General features: G+C 47.8%; 1 protein-coding gene across 17 annotated transcripts in view; it reads right to left on the bottom strand.

Moving 5' to 3' along the window:
- PLEKHA5 (pleckstrin homology domain containing A5) overlaps window positions 1–18,673 on the bottom strand; it is a 1,155,627-nt gene that overhangs the window by 294,030 nt on the left and 842,924 nt on the right. For 15 of the 17 annotated variants that reach the window (XM_085652691.1, XM_085652692.1, XM_085652698.1 and 12 more), the window contains 2 exons: window positions 12,891–13,365; window positions 8,323–8,406 (listed from right to left, as the gene is read on the bottom strand). In XM_085652691.1, the coding sequence (XP_085508817.1) occupies window positions 8,323–8,406; window positions 12,891–13,365 (559 nt within the window). The remainder of the gene's footprint in view (window positions 1–8,322; window positions 8,407–12,890; window positions 13,366–18,673) is intronic. The other 2 variants (XM_085652704.1, XM_085652708.1) reach the window with 1 other exon arrangement.

Here is an 18,673-nt window from a genome sequence, read left to right as displayed (position 1 = left end):
TCGGAGGATCGATGGCCATGTTCAAGAGCTCGGGATACCAGACTCTTCGTGTCCATTGCGGGGCCACAAGAATGACTTGGGCCTGGTTGTGCTTGATTTTTTCAGCACTCTGGGCAGAAATGGTATAGGAGGAAATGCGTATAAAAGACTGCAACTCCACCCGCGACGAAAAGCGTTGCTGAGCGATTGCCGCCTTGGAAATTCCAACGCGCAGAACTGCTGACATTGCGCGTTCTCGTCAGTGGTGTATAGATCTAACCAAGGCTTTCCCCACTGCTGAAAGACACCTTGCGCCACCTCCAAGTGAAGATGCCATTCTTGATCCATCAAGCACCGGCGGCGAAGTTCATCCGCCCTGACGTTCAGAGAACATGCCCTGATGTTCTAGCGACTTCCAGAGGCAAAGAGCCTCCTGACATAGGGTCCACGACCCCACTCCTCCCTGTTTGTTGCAATTGCACATGGCTGAAGTGTTGTCTGTGAACACCTGCACTACTCTTGACAGAGTGAAGGAATGCCTTCAGTGCCAGACAGATCGCCCTATGCTCTAGAAGGTTGATGTGGAGCCCGGACTTCGCCGGAGACCAGAGGCCTCTGATCTCCGCCTCTCCTATGTGGCCGCCCCATCCCAGAAGTGATGCATCTGTCACCACTGTAAACTTTGTTTGGCGAAGGGAGAGGGATCTGCCCCAGACCAAATCCTGGTTCGTAAGCCACCACTGCAACTGATGTGCAGTCCCTGCCGACATCTGGAAGACATTGGACTGATTCCCTTGATGCTGTGCCCACTGGAACTTCAGGTCCAACTGCACAGCCCGCATATGCCATCTGGCATGATCCACCAGCAGGATGCAGGAGGCCGTGAGGCCCAATAGCCTCAGGGTCATCCGTACCAAAATCCGGGATAGAGGCTGGAACATCAGTATCATAGCCCGAATATCCCGGACTCGCTGTTTGGGAGGATAGGCCCGAAACTGAGCTGTGTCCAGAACGGCTCTGATGAAAAGGAGCTTTTGGGAGGGGTCAGGTGCGACATTGGCACGTTGACTGTGAACCCCAGAAGATGAAAGAGGTCCGCCGTAGTCTGGAGGTGGGAGACGACAGCCTGGGGCGAGCCCGCCTTTAACAGCCAGTTGTCGAGATAGGGGGAAGACTGGAATCTCTGATCTGCGCAGATGAGCTGCGACCACCGCCATCACTTTCGTGAACACCTGAGGGGCGCTGTAAGGCCAAAGGGGGGCACGGTGAACTCAAAAATGCTTGTATCCTACTGTGAATCATAGGTAACGCCAGTGGGCAGGCAGGACGGGGATGCGAAAATAGGCATCCTGCAAGTCCAAGGCTACCATCCAGTCTCCAGGGTTGAGGGCAGACAAGACATGAGCCAGTGTCAACCTTTTGAACTTCTCCTTTTGGAGGAAATGGTTGACGTCTCTGAGTTCCAAGATAGGACGCAGGCCTTTGTCCTTCTTGGGTACCAGGAAGTAGTGGGAATAACAACCACGACTTACTTCTGGCACAGGGACACACTTGATGGCTCCCTTGGCCAAGAGAGCCGTAACTTCCTGACGGAGAAGGGCCAAATGATAATCTGACATGCGATGGGATGTCGGTGGCATGGATGGAGGGGTAGTCTTTAAGGGGCGGGAGTAGCCCCTCTCGGACTATCTGCAGAACCCACCTGCCCGACGTGATGGTTTGCCCGTGGGGGAGGTGATGGCGGATCTTGCCGCCCACTGGCAACTGGAGGCCCTGAAAGGTTGGACTAGGAAGGGTTGGAGGCTGCTGCAGAGGGAACACTGGAGGACTGGCCTGCCCGCTGGCCCCCAGACCCACATCACTTGGTCCCACATACCCAGCCGCGCAGAGGCTGGCTAGCTTGTACCGGCCTGTGGCTCTGGGCGGAACGTGGCAGGGCACCCCTTCCGTAGCCACGAAAGGGGCGAAAGGCAGACTGCATGGGGCGCAAGGTGGTAGCGAGGCCCAAGGATCTGGCCGTAGCCCTATAGTCCTTAAAATGCTTGAGCGCGTTGTCTGCTATCAAAGAGGATGTACAAAAGTGTTGATTGGACATCCCTCGAAAAGCCAGTGGACCTCAGCCAGGCGTAGCATCTCGGGTCTACTGACGTTGAAATCGTCCTGCCTAGCGGATGGCAAACTTTGCTGCGTCCCTCCCTTTGACAAGCACTCGGGAGAGTACAGTTCGGGCCTCCTCTGGGCACTGTGGCTGCACTTGCGTGACCGAATCCAACACAGAGTGGGAATAACGGCCCAAGAGACATGCAGTGTTCACCGACTGCAATCCTTAGCTGGCGGGAGAAAACATTTTCTTCCCAAGATGGTCCAGCTTCTTGGATTACCTATCTGGGGGAGCGGTAGGGAACACGCCTTTGTACGTTGAAGCTTTGACCACCAAGCTCTCAGGGGTAGGGTGTTGGGAAAGGAAAGTGGGTCGCCCGAAACTGGGGGGTGGCGTCGGGCAATCATCCTAGCCACAGGAGCCCCTGTGCTGGGCTTCGACCAAGTGCCCAGTAGGATGTCTGTGAAGGCTTTGTTATAAGGCAGCAGGGGCTCCGAAGAGGCTGCCGCTGGCTGAAGCACCTCAGTCAGGAGGTGACCGCCACCATGGGAAGCTCAAGGCTTAAGATCTCAGCCGCCCTACGCAACACCACAGCTTGGGGAACACCTTCCTCCATACCCACGGTAGGGAAGGAAAGCATACCAGGGTCTGGTGACGTGTCAAGACCACTGGCATCACCCAACTCCTCTCTCCAGTCCAGCTCTCATAACTCGTCTGTTAAAGGGTCCCCAGACCCCCTCCCACTCCTCGTCCTCTAGCCGCCACTCAGAGTGAAAGGGAACGCCAGGATAGAAAATAGGCACAAAATTGCCTGCCAGTGTTGGATCCGGCTTTGTTCGACGCCGGTCCGGCTCAGTTTCTGAGTCGACAGGAGGATCGGGAATGACGCCGGATGGGGGCGCGGCCGGCGCCGGCAGAGGTGTTGTCAACAGATTTGGTACTGGAGGTGGTGTCGTGAGGTGGACCGGCACAGATCCGAATCCAGGCCTGGATCCTCGGGGGCACTGGGACCGAAGCTGCCGGCATCGAAGGCCTAGAGCCCCCAACCGAGTCCGCAGGGCCCGAAGGCACGCCGGCGGAGTCGGGCCGCCTAAAGATGGAGTGGAGGGCTTCGCAAAATGTACGAAGTTGGGCAGGGATTGCCCCGGCTCCCGGAAAGGGGGAAAAAACTTGGAGCCGACCCAACAGGCTCCGCGGGCGGAGCCGCAGAACGACAACCTTCTGCATCCCACGTCGCGTCTGCCGACGGACAGGGAGAAGGCGAAGAGAGACGGTGGTTCTTCGACTTCTCGTCGACTTACCCGAAGACGAAGATTTCGATGAAGAGGGGCGATGGCTCCGCAACCTGTCCTGTGATCTCCCTCGCGACCAGGACCTCGAGTGACGTGGGAGCCGACTGCCAGGCCTCCAGAACCTTTCGGGAATGTTCCCGCAAACACTCCGGGCCATGGCCTGAAAGTCAGAGCACGACTTCGGGTAGGTGGTCGCCCTCCAGGCACCTGAGGCACACGAGGTGCGGATCCGTGATAGACATCAATTTGTGACAGGAGTCACAAGGCTTAAAGCCAGTCCAAGGACGGAAAATCCCTAAGTGCACCAAGAGTTGGAAGACTTGAAAAAAAGATGTCGACAAAAGCCGTAAAAGATTTAGTCAAAAATTGACTAAGGATACCGCTCTCTCCGGATCTTCGCTGGCTGGCGCGGAAAAATAAAGAACTGACGTCAGCGAGCAAGGGCGGCGTCTAAGTAGATAACGCAACGTCACAACGGCGACCACGATGCCATCGGCAAACACGGAGTCGACCGACGCCACCTACCGACGCGCAGAGGTACTGCTGAGAAAAAATGCTCCGGCTTCAGTCTGTTGCCTGGCGGTAATTCTAATGTAAGGAATCCATAACTAATAGTCTCTTTCAGATACACAGGGCTACTGCTGTAAGCACTGTGCCCTATGAATGCAGGGCTTGTACTGTAAGCACCTTGTCCCATAAAGACAGGGATTGTACTGTAAGCACAGTGTCCTATAAACGCAGTGCTAGCGCTGTAAGGACAGTGTCCTATAAACGCAGTGCTAGCGCTGTAAGGACAGTGTCCTATAAACGCAGTGCTAGCGCTGTAAGGACAGTGTCCTATAAACGCAGTGCTAGTGCTGTAAGCACTGTGACCTATAAACGCAGGGCTACTACTGTAACCACTGTGAACTAAGCACTGTGACTTATAAACACAGGGCTTGTACGGTAAGCACGGTGTCCTATAAATGCAGGGCTTGTGCTGTAAGAACTGTGTCCTATAAATGCAGGGCTTGTACTGTAAGCACTGTGTCCTATAAACGCATGGCTAGTGCTGTAAGCACTGTGACCTATAAACACAGGGTTTGTACTGTAAGCACTGTGATCTACAAATGCAGGGCTAGTGCTGTAAGCACTGTGTCCTATAAACGCAGGACTAGTACGTTAAGTACCGTGACCTATAAACGCAGGGCTAGTACTGTAAGCACTGTGACCTATAATCGCAGGGCTTGTACTGTAAGCACTTACCTATAAATGCAGGGCTTGTACTGTAAGCACTGTGACCTATAATCGCAGGGCTTGTACTGTAAGCACTGTGACCTATAAATGCAGGGCTTGTACTGTAAGCACTGTGACCTACAAACGCAGGGCTTGTACTGTAAGCACTGTGTTCTATAAACGCAAGGCTAGTGCTGTAAGGACTGTGTCCTATACATTCAGGGCTAGTGCTGTAAGCACAGTGTCCTATAAAACGCAGGGCTTGTACTGTAAGCACTGTGACCTATAAACGCAGGGCTAGTGCTTGAAGACGATTCACCCAGAGTAATGGCACCAGGTCAAGCAGATTTGATATACAAATCTATCTCACATCGAAGCCCTAGGAAAAGGCAAACTGGTTCATGGAATTTGCCTGCTTCGGTAGACTCGTGATTTACATCGAGTCGCAGGTTACCGCGCCGGCAAGCATTTCTGTAGATGTAGGTTTCTGAATAAACTGACAATCGTCCACTGAGCAATCAGAGGTAACACTTGCAGACGTAAGCCATGATGACTTGCATGTCCCATAAGATACCTGTGACATGCAGACGTAAGCATGCTTCTTTTAAGGTATTTAGGATACACAACGGCAAGGAGTATTTCATTACACGAGGGAACTAACTCGATAACAGAAAAACAAACCACACAGTTAAAATGGTTATTAAATTTAAAAAAAAAAACACCATAAAAACCCCAGCAATTTAAACTATTGAGTCCAGAACTCAGAGTTCTGGGAAGCGCTCAATATAATCCGTTTTACTTTCCTCCAGGGCAGTAAAAGGTAAGACAACTGGTGGAACAGTAATGAACAGGGAGTTTCCAGATACGCCAAGTTTAAGAGGTGCAATACACACGTGAAAACGTTCAATGAAAAAATTAAGGATACTTAAGGGGGCATCCATCGCCGAGAAAAAACTGTTCTCTTTGTCCAGTCCTGACTAACTATCACCAACAAAAAGGCATTTTGGCCTCGCTGTGATTTTGAGATCTATCCTGACATCTATATGCTGCAATACAATAAATCATTCACCAGGTGGCCCTTTAAAGCAGCTGTGCAGAGAATGGTTCTTAGGAGGAACAATGGATCATGAGGCAGTGTTTTAGGTTCTCGGGCATAATAGGGGCAGGTGGCGGGCATAATAGGGGCAGGTGGCGAGCCTAATGCCCTTCTCCATTGCTCTCCAGGGGAATACAATTTGATTTTTTGCAGTTTTATATAGCGTGAACTCTACTCCAAGTTGCATTACAGAGTGACACATTCTTTTTTCAGGCATGGGGAGATTAAGTGAATTGCCCAGAATCACAGGATGCTTGAGCCTCCCTCCAGACTCGAATCTGGTTCCCAGCTTCAAAGTCGGCCGCTCCGGTCGTTGAGCTACACCATCTCCTCTCTATGGCCAAAGATGTTCATTTGTGAGCAAGTACACAAGGCATATGCTCTCCACCAACGCCAGTAGCTTAAGTGTGAATTTGTACCATGCGATTTAAGTCACGCGTGCCCTTCAACCCATCAGGCCTACTTCCGCTTGTTCTGAGGGTAAGTGAGGCACAGTGGGGAGGACGCCCAGTAATAGCCTTCAGTAGGAGTGGCACCTCATCCGCTCAAGGTGGGCTACTGTGGCCCACTAATTAACTCATATTCTTAAAAGGTTACTCCTGGATGAAATGCACTAAAATCTACTGATTACACACAAACACAGCCTCACATCCGATAACTAATTCTATACTCAGGGACTAACAAAGCTACTGGCTCTGCGTCCTCGTTTTTCGCCAGATCTCTTAAAGGCCTGATTTGTGCTTGAATGCTCTGTGAAGTGCTGCTGTACAGTCGCAGAGGCTGATGTTTTTAACCATAGCAAATATCTGACAAAGTTCACATGGAAAGCAAAGGACTTCAGGATCAATAAGGCTGGGGAACCACCATAGCCGAAAAGTGGACTTGAATATAATCAACAGGAATCCACAATATTGTTATAAATAAAAAGACATGGCAAAATCTATACTGCGTTTGCTGCATTCAGAATATAATCAATTAAAGAGCATGCATATAAATATTTTCTAATAATCCAGGGAGTAGCAGTATGAGAGCTCAGTGGGTAGAACAGTGCTAAGGGGAGCAGGAGGCCTCCAGATAAACTGCAAGCAAACCATGAAACTGGGGGCGCCACACACCCCTCCTAGTTTTCATGAATTTGGCACATTGCTAGACTATGCCACAGGTGTCTAGTTGACCTTAATGGACGTGTCCCACTTGGCTGAGCCAAGTATCAATAAGTATTGCACGCTTACACTATTTCTAACACTATCAGCAGTAGATGGCATAGACTAGAATGTGCAACAGGTTGCTGAATTCCAGAAGGTGAACGACTTTAGAGAACACTTCGGAGGTAGCATGCAATAATTCTATAAATTAACCCATATATACCTTGCCTGGCTCCCCTGACAAGAAAAGTCTGTGCTAAAGCCACTGTAAAGACCAAAATACCCTTGAAGATGCCCTCTCCGTGCCTCAAAGGTTGGATGGTAAGGTGGGGGGGCTCATAGTGGTGGAGTAAGAGACATAAATTGTTAATTCTACAGGATCTGCTCGCAGCTAAATGGAAACACTTGACAAATGAGTCAAAGGGATTGGTGGTCAGGTTTCATTTTTGCTTCTTCCATCCTTTCTCAATACAACTGATAACTCTCTTTGGGCTATCCATTAATCAATATTCATTTTCCATACTAAGGATTTTAAATTAAAATAATTTGCCTACAGAGGTTGTGAATTTGCAGCCTCTAGATTTTCAGTTGAGTGATATAGTGTAATGGTAGCAAAATCCTTCTACGAAAACCTATAACAAAAATAACCCCTAAGTATTCCTCGGAGGGTGATTTCAGACCCTAATCTGAATACACAGCTCTCCAATAGATCAAAGAAACTAAGCAATGTCACGGAAATGTAGAGACGGCAAATGACTCGAAGTAAAAATCTGAGTCGTTCCTGACACTACCATCTCAAGCTGGAATGAGAAAATCATCAGCTTTCAATAAAATCTAAAAACCACGCTGCAGAAGACATCCCCTCCTAAATCTATAGTCTACATTACTCCACGCAATCCAAGCACTAAATGAGCAGAAGAAATCTACGAAATTACTGAATTTAAAGTGACCTAAATGTAGAACCTGCATGAGACCTGCTGGAAGATCGCCAGTTAAGACCCTCGTGATTGTTGGTCGATTTACAATTGTTAATCTCTTCACTGGTTGCTTGGATTTTGCCCTTCATTCTTTTGTCATAATGCCCTTGAATCCATTTACGGACTTCAGCATAGAATGTTTACCATCTCCAAAAGCCGGAACAGTAAGGCGCTGCCGGAAGCATGCCCAGATTCTCGACCTGAGCTATTCTGCATATTCCCGAGGGAATACACAAAGCTGGTGATCTGATTGCAGTTTGTGATCGCTGGTTATAAAATCCAATCCTATGCGTTAAGCAGTCTTTCTAACTGGAAAGAGAGACTCGTCTTATTTTTAAAGACTTCCCCTAAGGTTCCATTAGCTTAGTTTACCAGCTATCGCCATAATCCTATGCACTCTCGATTTTAGCGTCTCAACCCACGCCATTTTAGATTTCCAGCAACCTGCCAAGAAAACATTTTGCAGAGAAACATTCTGTCAGTAAGAATCGTTCTTAGGAAGTAAAATGCCACTCACAGTTTTGCCTTGGAGACTCTGGGGAGTAATGGGCTGTAAAGCCAGTCCTGCCGGCATTGACCTTCTGTCAGGCACAAAAACGTGCTACAAAGGAAACAAGATTTTAAATTAGAACTATGCTGTGTTGTCAATGCATGTCACAAAGTGTCAAATATAAGTGCCTGAAACTGGCAAAAGAGGCTAAGCTTTCATGAATAATGTCCTGCTTGATTCAATAACAGCAACGACCGCTGACCCGGGCTGCAGCGCCTGTCACAGACTGCTAGAATGTCGCACTTGCTGGTCCAGCAATATCATTAGACACTAACTGTACATTTCAAGAGTGAAGAACCATTCACAGCCATACCAACATCATCATTTAAAGGCTCTCACAAGCTGCTAAGCACCTTCATTTATGAGAACGCAACTTTATGAGATGCTGAAACTGGTGAAATATAGTCTGTGACACATAGGCAGGGAGGATACCCTGGGACTACGCAAAACCCGGATTGCTGCCAACTGGTACGCCATATTGCAAGACTTCCAACATGACCGACATACAGAGACGCTGAACACTCAGCTGGCACGGATGCCGTAGAAACACTAGCCACGGATGCCGTAGAAACACTAGCGACGGCGCCACAAATTCATACATAGCTGGCGTGCAGGGAGGGCGAGGCGCCATACAGCCCCCCCCCCGTGGATATCCCAGGTGCAGGAGCCAACTGAGAGACAGCATGCAGGGCACTACACTGACTACGCGTAGGGAGGGAGCTTGGGGTGGGCAGGAGCGGCCTGAGTAGCGCAGAGTTTAAAAACCCAGCCCACACTCTCCTTCCCATCCCCACACCTCCCTACGGCTGCTCGCCATTACCTTTAACCCCCACTACCAGATCTCCTCAACGGCAATACATGATTTACATCTCGGGCTGACAACACTGCAGGCCCTATTACGGACCCTGGTGCCCTGGGGCCAAACGGACCATGTAATCGAGACTGCACAAGCCTCTCAAACTACCCCATCACAGACCTCACTTTGTCCCACCTGTGGCACTATTAAATTCTCTTTTAGATGTATTGGTGAAATATGTATAACTAATATCACTGTAGTAAAGTCGACCCATACCTCGTACCTGTATTTTGTCTTATGCCTTAAAAAACAATAAAATGATTTAAACAAAAATCAAACCTGTGACTAATATTATTGATAAAACAAAGATTCTGATCAGAATCTACTCAGAAAAAAAGTGGCCTAGCCAATAAACCACAGGACTCCTTAAAACATTTTTCCCAAAGTGTTGTATGCCAAGAAGCCACCCTTCCATCAATTGCCAGTATGACATAGGCGGTGGCTTCCAGCACTTACAAAGACCTATGCCAGACCCCTTTTTGAGGAGGCCACGTGGCAGGGAGGGGTTACTGGGTCTTAACCGTCACTGTTGAGATCTGGTGTTCCGAGGTCCGTCTACTATGACCCTTCAAACTGGGTCAAGTACATCCGTTTCCACTCTTGACTCTCAGGGTAGAGCGGGTGAGCAGGCCTAGGCGTCTCAGGGAGAAAAAACTAACCAACAGACACAATCCTAAACTGTCCAGCCCAATGCTGGTATTTTAATTAAGGGAAAGTACTTTATTACAAAGCGTTACTAAATACTACACATTCCAAAGAAGGTTCAGTTACAGGGCTTTATGACAGGCCTGGGCAAAATTTTAATTACAGAGTTGTAATTTGTAGAATTCTGGGAATTTGAAGTTACACTTGTTAGGTGTAATTCCTGAAATTATGCCACATCGCGTCATTAAGCACCACTCCCAGCAACATTTTATGGTGTGTGGAAATAACGTCAGTACTTAATTTGGGCCAGTGGTTCCTGGTGGGGGGCACCAGCATTTATTTGGGGGGCCCTGCACTTATTTATCTGTATTAGACGTTTACCTAGAGGAAGAGAGGAAAGAATAGGAAAAGCGGAAACACTTAGGAAGAGAAAGACAAACACAGTCGCAACGGGAGAAAGCGGGAACCCGAAGAAGTGAGATCAAGGCGATTGGAGTGACTGTGAATTAAAGATAAATGAGGTGGATTTAGGACTACACAGCTTTGGAATTCGCACATTTAATTAATTGCACCATCTGCGTGTTTCAGAGCTTTCAGCACCGGCACCATTTATTTGACAAATTAAGCACTGAATATTATGAATGGCTGTTGCTCATGCCACTTGTGCTTTTTGTGCTCTATTAGAACTAGGGAATGCTGAGAACTCAATTTAAGACAATGGAGGGGCTCCGGGCATATAATGTTTGTTATAAGACTTCTGCTCCAACATTCCAATGTTTGTCTTTCCGTTTCTCCCTTTTTAATGTAGAACATTCTAGCCTTAGAGGGTGGAATGTTTACAAAGCCTTATAGCTCTTCTACCTCGGGCCATACCAGTATTTAAACACCCTCTTCCTCGTTATAGGGCCTCAGGCCATAACTCAGGTTTAGGGCCTTAAACAACTGGTATGGCAGTTGGCTAGAACGCTATTTACCATGAAATGTGTTCTTGAGTGAAAAATGGACGCAAAGACGCATTTCACACAAAAATCAATTTGCGCATTTGTAAGGTTAGCACTAGCAGCAACGGCTTTCTTCTGCTTGCTTGCAGGTGTGGGCTCTCAGTTTGTGCAGACACAGTACCACGTTACATACTTAGTTACGAGGCGAGTATGGGTCATTCCTCTCAGTCTTCACTCTTGAACTTCCGCACCTAGGCAGGAGACCACAGACAGCAGTATATGACCCAAATCAGGCTCACAGGTGATGACCAATGCATTCAGAAGGTTGGTTGGTGGTTTTCAGCATTTGGTGCCCTTTGGTCTTTGGCAGTTGGAGCCCAGGAGGCTGCTGGCGGAGAACTCTAGTTCTTGGCAGTTGCAACCTTGAGGGCTAATGCGGACTGGCACTCGTCTGACAGGGGAGGCCCTGGAGGCCAATGTAGTATGCAGTGTTCACTTCAGAAGGCAGCAGCAGCACTAGGTGCTTGAGTTAACGGAGGAAAGAGAGGCCTCATAGAGATACCTGGTGAATACTTCTTTATGCAGCTCATGTTGGGAGTTGCAACAGGAGAAAGAGGGGGCCCTGTAGACTTTGGGTCAGGGGTGGCTTTTCTAACTATCAATAGTCAGCTACATTTGGGGTGCCTCACACCCTGGAACATGCTGGGCTTCTCCTCCTGGGCTGTCTCTCCCTGCAGGGCCAGTCACTCTTCTTTACTTCTCTGCGCAAAAAAACACTCGGGCTTCTCCAGCATGTGGCAGACTTCAGGTGAAGTGCCCTCATCCCAGCAAGACTGGAAGTCATGCAGACACCAAGTTTAGTCACAGAGGTTTCATCTGAGTAGAGGCACAATTCCTTCCTTGGTCATTATGGACTGTAAATTGGCACAAAGTGGTGTGGTCTAGATCCCACATTCATACACATTTTCAGAAGGGGATGTGCACCCTCTGTCTCAGGCTGCAGAATTGGTTTCAGTTGATTCATTTCCAGGCTGGGATCCAGAAACAGCCTTTGTACAAAGTAATGGGTCTCACAGCAATGGGGCTGGCTCCAAGCACACGTTTCCAAAACATGGGTACAATGACGTGCGAGTTCTCTGCACCAGGCTGCTTTTTCCACTTGGAACTTTTACTGAGGTCCCCAACTGCTGTCTCTCTTCCTCTTACTTCGGATGGAACGTCTGTATTTTGATAGGGAAAGGGGAATAATTAGCAGCAGATTGTTTATGAATAAATGAACAGGGCATTTGTAAAGCGCAACTGTCACTCAAGAATGAGCATCCTGGGACTATACGGAATAACAGTGCAAACTATGGCCCAAGCCTAAGTAAGTCAGTTAAATGAGAGCCTGGCCGAGAGCATCCGATGCCTTGAAAGGCAGGTCTTAAAAGGATTTTATGACCTTTCGTATCCGTCAAATTCTATTGTGGTTATTCTATTGGCTTTGAGCTTAGGCTTAGTTTACCTCACTGCAAATTGAAACTGTTTACTTCTACATCAGTTTGACTTTTAGGCCCATCGACATGTTTTGCCAAGACATTACTATATTTTGTGGAGAGTGCATACAATATACGAGTGCAGTACTCTTGCAAACACAAAATTTACAAGCACCGCTGCAGCACGGTCTTCAAGCTGAGGGACCCACACAGAAGCATTGTTCCGCCAATGGGAGAGGATAATCTCCATTGTAGAGGGAACTGCGCTGGGCAATGTCAAATCAAGTAATATGTAACTGAGTTGATCTTCATTAGATGGCAGAGTGTTAGCTGGATTGTTCTGAACGGGGTTATTGGGTTCCAGATCAAATCTGTGGCAAAAGGTTGGCTAAAGTGAATACAATCAAGAAAGAAACAAACAGTCTGTTGTGAGATATGAGGTATACTGTTACATATTCGTATATGAAAGCTAATTAAGACAATTAGAATAAACAATTTATGGTCATTAAGGGCACTTCAAAATCGAAACACTTCAGGAGAATTTAACTAATGCTAAATTACATTTTAATATTATAAATACTGCAACTTTTCTAAATGTGAGAGAAATGTAGAAGTTACCTTGCCAAGAGGATTCCGGTGTCTTCGATCAAGGGTCACATCTGCCCTCTGCAGTGCTGATGTAACATCTGATCTGTATGGACGATGAGGTGAAAATGTCTGATAAGCAGCTATTGAACCATGGGAAGGTGAAGTGGGAATAGACTGGAAGGCTTGGTCAGAAATATTAATCATAGTTTTAGGGCTATTTAGCGAACTGTGTCTTTTCAAGGTTGATTGCTTTTGGTAAAACTGACGCTGCTGCCACTCGTAGAGCTGCCACATTGTGTCGTCTCGGATTGATCTGCGTTTCTCATCACCAGATCCGATCCCTGGTGCCATTGATCGATCATAGACTGACCCAGTCATGCTGCAAATGCTTTCTGGTCTGTTCTTGAGATTTCTTGGCAAAGTTCTGTAGCCTTCTGGATAGCGAGGCATGATCTGCGCTCTGTAGCTTGGCATATTTCTGGGTAGAGTTTGGTAGGAAGGAACACTGCAAATAAAAAAATTAGATTTTCAACCATCAATTATATAATTAAAACAGAGTGCTTTTGCAAGGTTCTTTCAAATAAATGAATCAATTCCGAATAAAACCACAGCCTTTGAACAAGCAAGAAAATATTATATACATAATGTATATGCAATATCTATCTCAGCAAACGATTGAATCGATTTAACTTAAAGGTAAAATAAATAAAAAGTTACATATCTTTTAATGCATATTACATACATACACATATATACACATATGCAACTATATATGTGCATATATACATATATCTAGACACAAACATAAACACACACACACACACACATAGGAAAAGCGTTTCTTGACTTGCCTATAACTTTGGCACCGGTTGACGAATGTTCTCGAAATTTTCCAAAACAATTGTGCCGGTGATTATTATTGTACATGGAAAGTTTTGGGGCGATTCATCAAACGGAGGCAGAGAAATGGGGGGTCATAAAAAAGTGCGTTTCCAGTGTTAATGCCCATAGGAATTTTAGACACTACTACAGCACGAACGGCTGAACGGAATTGCACCAAATTTGGCAGAAAGGAAGCTGGTGGTCCACAAAATGACTTATTTGTACACTGGCATAAATCTGTTCAGTATTTTTGGGAGATATTAAAATATATATATATATATATATATATATATATTTTTTTTTTTAGATATCTAGGGCAGCGAAGGCTCTGCAAACTGTCCCGATCTCGTGCTAAGATCTGAGTGGGCTGATTGTTTAAAAGAAGGAGGAGGGTGCACAGGGCCCGCCTCCTGCGGCCGACAGAGCCCTGGGGACCACCACATCCCCAAGGCTTTATTTATATATAAAAATTTAAAAAAACAAGAAAAAGAAAGAAATTAGGGGGTGCACAGAGCTCCTTTCCTGAGGCTCTATAAGCTCCAGGGACCATCACCCTCCCCAGAGCTAAACAAATAGAAATGGGGTTGGGGGAGGCTGGAGGGGGGCACATTGATCCCAGAGTTCCAGGTACCACCCCCCCCCCCCCCTGAGCTAAATAACGGTTAATGGGGTGGGGCCCGCGGACACCCCTAGCCTGGGGACTAGCCACTTCCCCGGGGCCAAATTTTGAAAACAATGGAAGAGGGCCCACGTGGCCCTCTTCCTGGCTGATCTCTTCCCCAGGGTCCACCACCTCCCAGGAGCAGTCCCAAGAATATAAAAGGAGGGGGGCTGCGCAGCCCACCCTCCTTGAGCCAATAATGGCCCTGGGGATCGCCATCCCTCCAGGGCCGGCTCCTGCTATGTCCCGGGGTGTCCACCCCCGGAACACAGCTGTTTGCTTTTGCCTGGCTGGAGCTGCGACAGGTCCAGCCAAGCAAAAGCAAACATTTTGGTTTCAGTGGGTGGGAGCTGTCAAAGGGCTCCTGCTTGCCGGAAGCAGAGGTTTCATCTCCTTCATGCCTCAAGACATGCGGGAAGGGAAATAGATGAATTGATTGCTCCTGCACGCAGGGAGCTGCATTTCCGGCAGCTCCCTCGTGCAGCAGCAATGCCAGCTCCCGCAAGAGTGGGGGAGCTAGCTGGGACCGCAGTGGCCTTGAGGCTCCCCAGCAGTCACGGGGCAAGCAGAAAGAGGCAAAATAAAGGTCACCAACCAGCAGAAAGAAGCAGAAAAAGCTGAGGAACTAGCAGAAAGAGGCAGAATAGAGGTGAAGCCCCCAGGGCCTTATTTATTTTGATAGAGAGGGAGGACACGTGCCCACCCCCTGAAACCTTACTGGGCCTTGTGGACCCCATCCCCAGGATCGTTTTTTAAATTAAAGGGTAAGGGGGCTGCATGGCCCCCTTCCCTGAGCCTTGTTAGGCCCTGGTGACCCCACCCCCCAGGGCCACTACTTAAAATAAAGAGGAGGGGGGCTGTGCAGCTCACCTCCCTGAGTCTTTTCCCCACCCGAGCGCCCCATCCTCAGGAGTCCACATTATTAAAGGTGGGTGCACTGATGACCAAACAGGCCACCCACCATAAACTAGCAGGGAGCAGCTACTTATGCTGCTCCCTCAGGTCGGAAGCAACATTTTCATGTTTCCCTGCCCACATCAATACAGGCAGGGAAACAGATCAAATGTTTGCTATCAGCTGGCGAGAGCATTTTCAAAGCTTCTGTCTGCTGGGAGAAGACTGTTTGCTAAAGCTTGGCAGGATATTAAAAAATGCTACCTCCACGAGGGAGCACGGGCAGGGAAACTGCTATGACACGAGTGAGGGCTCCCCGGGACATGGCTAGAGAGCCGGCACCAGGGATGGTGTACCCAGGGCTATTAATGGGTCAGGGAGGAGGGCTGGGTGGTCACCTCCCTTTTTAAAGACGTTGGAGGCTCAGGGGGATGTGCTTCCCAAGGCCTTTAGAGAATCGGGGAGGGGGGGCAGGGCGGCTGTCCTCCCCTTATTCGCAAATATTGGTCCGTGTGTGGGCTCTCAGTGGACTGTGATTGCTCAGGGAGGGGAGGCTGAGATGCCCCTATTTAAATAATTTCAGCCCCAGCAGCCCTGTCCACCATTTTTTTTTTTTTTTACGATCGGGAGTCTTACGGGATAGAGCAATTTTTGCCAATGCTTTTTTGGCTTCGGGGGTGGGGGAGGGAAGCACTGCCACCCAGTTATGGGACATGGGGGCGGGGGGCAGGGTATTCTCCCCCCCTCCAAGTTCTTTAATGGCTGCAAGCAACATTTTATTGAGGTTACAGGAACGTTATAGTTAGGTTGATGTTTTAACTACACAAACCATAGAAATTCAGCAGTTATAGTTACACTTATCTGGAAAAACTATAACTTGTGCGGTAAAGTATCATTAGACCACGAGTTAAAATTTCTAGTTTTGGCCATGTTTTTGGCCCCCGGCAGGGTTCCTTTGGGACCCCCAACACCAGGCCTAGGGGGAAGGGTATTCATATCTTGCCCCCTTATGGTTTTTTGGGGGAGTTTCTATACCTTGGATCTCAAGGACGCTGAAACCACTTCCTATTTGAAGTGGTGGCAGCTATTCAGATTTCATTTTGAGATCGTTGGATTTGTGGCGGGTCTGAAATGGGATGGCCAAGAGAGCTTAAGAACAATGATGGAATCAACCCAGATCTAATAGTGACTGAGGGCGTGTGTCTGAAAAGTTTCAGCACTCCGTCAATCTCCTCGTGTTTGCTTTGTTCACCCTAAGTTGGCAGTGCATGCCCAGACGTGGGTCCCTTGCTCTCTTTGCTACTGGATTCAAGCAAGCCTGGCGGATGAAGAGTGTTACCCCGAAACCGGTCTCAGAATGCTGGTTTCCAGTCCAGGGAAGACCTGGCTTGGCAGTTCGGGCTCGACTGTTCCCATGAGGAACAGCGTCAAGACTGATTGGCATGGCTGGGTCTGAACTGGGGTGGTGAAGTGAGCTGAAGAACGATGTAACCCAGATCTAATAGTGACTGGGGGAGGGCTGTCTGAAAAGTTTCAGTACTCTGCCCATAATCTCCTTGCGTTTGATTTATCAAACAAACCATAGTGCAAAACGCTCTTCCTATGGAAACTAGGAGGGACACGGACGGACAGACGGACGGACGGACGGACGGAAACACACACACACACACACACACACACACACACACACTAGTTAAAGCTAGGACCTAGTTACAATAAAACATTGATTTTCTTGGTTTGCTAATAACTTTTGGGTATGTTCACAAAACTTTCCCAAACCATACGGTCATCTATCTCAGCTCCTTCCTGAAAAGTCTTGGGGTAATCACTCAAGCAAGGGGTGAGAAAAAGGGGTGGGATGGCAAAACAAAAATTCCCCAAGCAATTTCCATACGGCTACAGCAAAAACAGCTGAATGAAATTACACTAAATTTGTCAGAAAGCTAGCTCTTTATTCGAAAAGCTTACTTTTTGTGTTTTGGTGTAAATACATGAAGTAGTTTTTGACAAATTAAGGTCCAAAATGTATAAATATTTTGACAAAGGTCCTGCGTCTCTTCTCTGGAACAGGAAGCAGCCGCAGACAGCCTACCTCCCCTAAGCAAATCACAACGCTGCAATGCAGCATTGTGAGTGCCTGGGACGCCTACCACACAGGCATCTATGGGGAGGCCATTTTCTCCATGTAGGCTGCATGCAGCCTACATGGAGAAAAGGGAGCGTGCGTATGACTGGTTTGGTCGGCCCTGGGGGCGACCAAACAGTCAGCACCCTCAGAGTGGGCAGCCACTCCTACCCTACCCTAACGCAGGACCGCCCACACGCCCAGCCGCCCCCAAACAAACCCTTCAGCTTTTCCGCGGTGCGAGAGGCAGAAACATAAAATGGTAGTTATATTACCATTTTATGCTTCTGCTTTTCGCACCGCGAGAAAGCAGTGGGGCGACGCTCCTCCGCCCACATGGAGGAGCCGCCCCTGATGACAATTACTTGTATTCTGGGTGATGTATCACTAAGGACCAGCTAGGGTACTTTCAACCAAAGGCTAGTGTGTTTTTGTGCTAATCCTCCACAGCAGGAAATCTTAAGTGTATTGTAAAGCAAAGAGAAGCTTAAATTATCAAAATATTGTATTCCACAGTAGTTTATTCCTCCAGTGACAAACATACACAAGTTCAGTCTGGTTGGGATAGTACCAGACTGACAGCATTCTAGAGCATGCGGTTCCCTCAGGGTACAGAATAATTCATCTGCGCACTCTACATGTGAGAAGAGGAGTTGGCTTGAGTGGCCCCTAAAGAAATTAAGATTTGTTGCGTGGTGCGCGCTCTCAATCTCAAGTACCAAGCAGAGAGTAATTCCACAGCGCGCTGAATGAATGCACAACAACTGCCTTTAACCAAGGCTTTCGTAAATGTTTAGAGAAAGGTGTTCAAAACACAGCCATGCCATACAAGTCGTAGGGCCAAATGCAGTTTTTCCTTAGAAATGCTTGGTAAACTGGAACAGTTTAAAGGTAGATCCCTGCCTGAAGAGAGAAAACTATTTCAAATACCACTGGGCAAAGAGATGATGAGCCACAGAAATTGACTCCCAAGAATCAGGCAATATAAAATCAATCCAAGCGCAATGTGCAAAAGAATCGTATTCAAGGCGATGGTATGTGATAGTAAGCCATCCACTGTGGAATGGGGCAAGTATTACCCCACGTAATATCAATAGTGCATACTTTACACATTTTACAAATGCTACACCTGAACACTAGAAAAAGAATAGGACAGTTTTCACTTGATGGAATTTAAGATTTTTTCCTGAAGGTTCCTCAGACTCTTTGCTGGTTTACAAAATCGCAAAATTAGCTTTATCTTTGTAGTTG

Source organism: Triturus cristatus, chromosome 4_1 (genome assembly GCF_964204655.1).
Source record: "Triturus cristatus chromosome 4_1, aTriCri1.1, whole genome shotgun sequence".
Classification (NCBI taxonomy): domain Eukaryota; kingdom Metazoa; phylum Chordata; class Amphibia; order Caudata; family Salamandridae; genus Triturus; species Triturus cristatus.
Note: the sequence above shows the minus strand (reverse complement) of the source record. Positions and strands in the feature narration are given on the sequence as shown.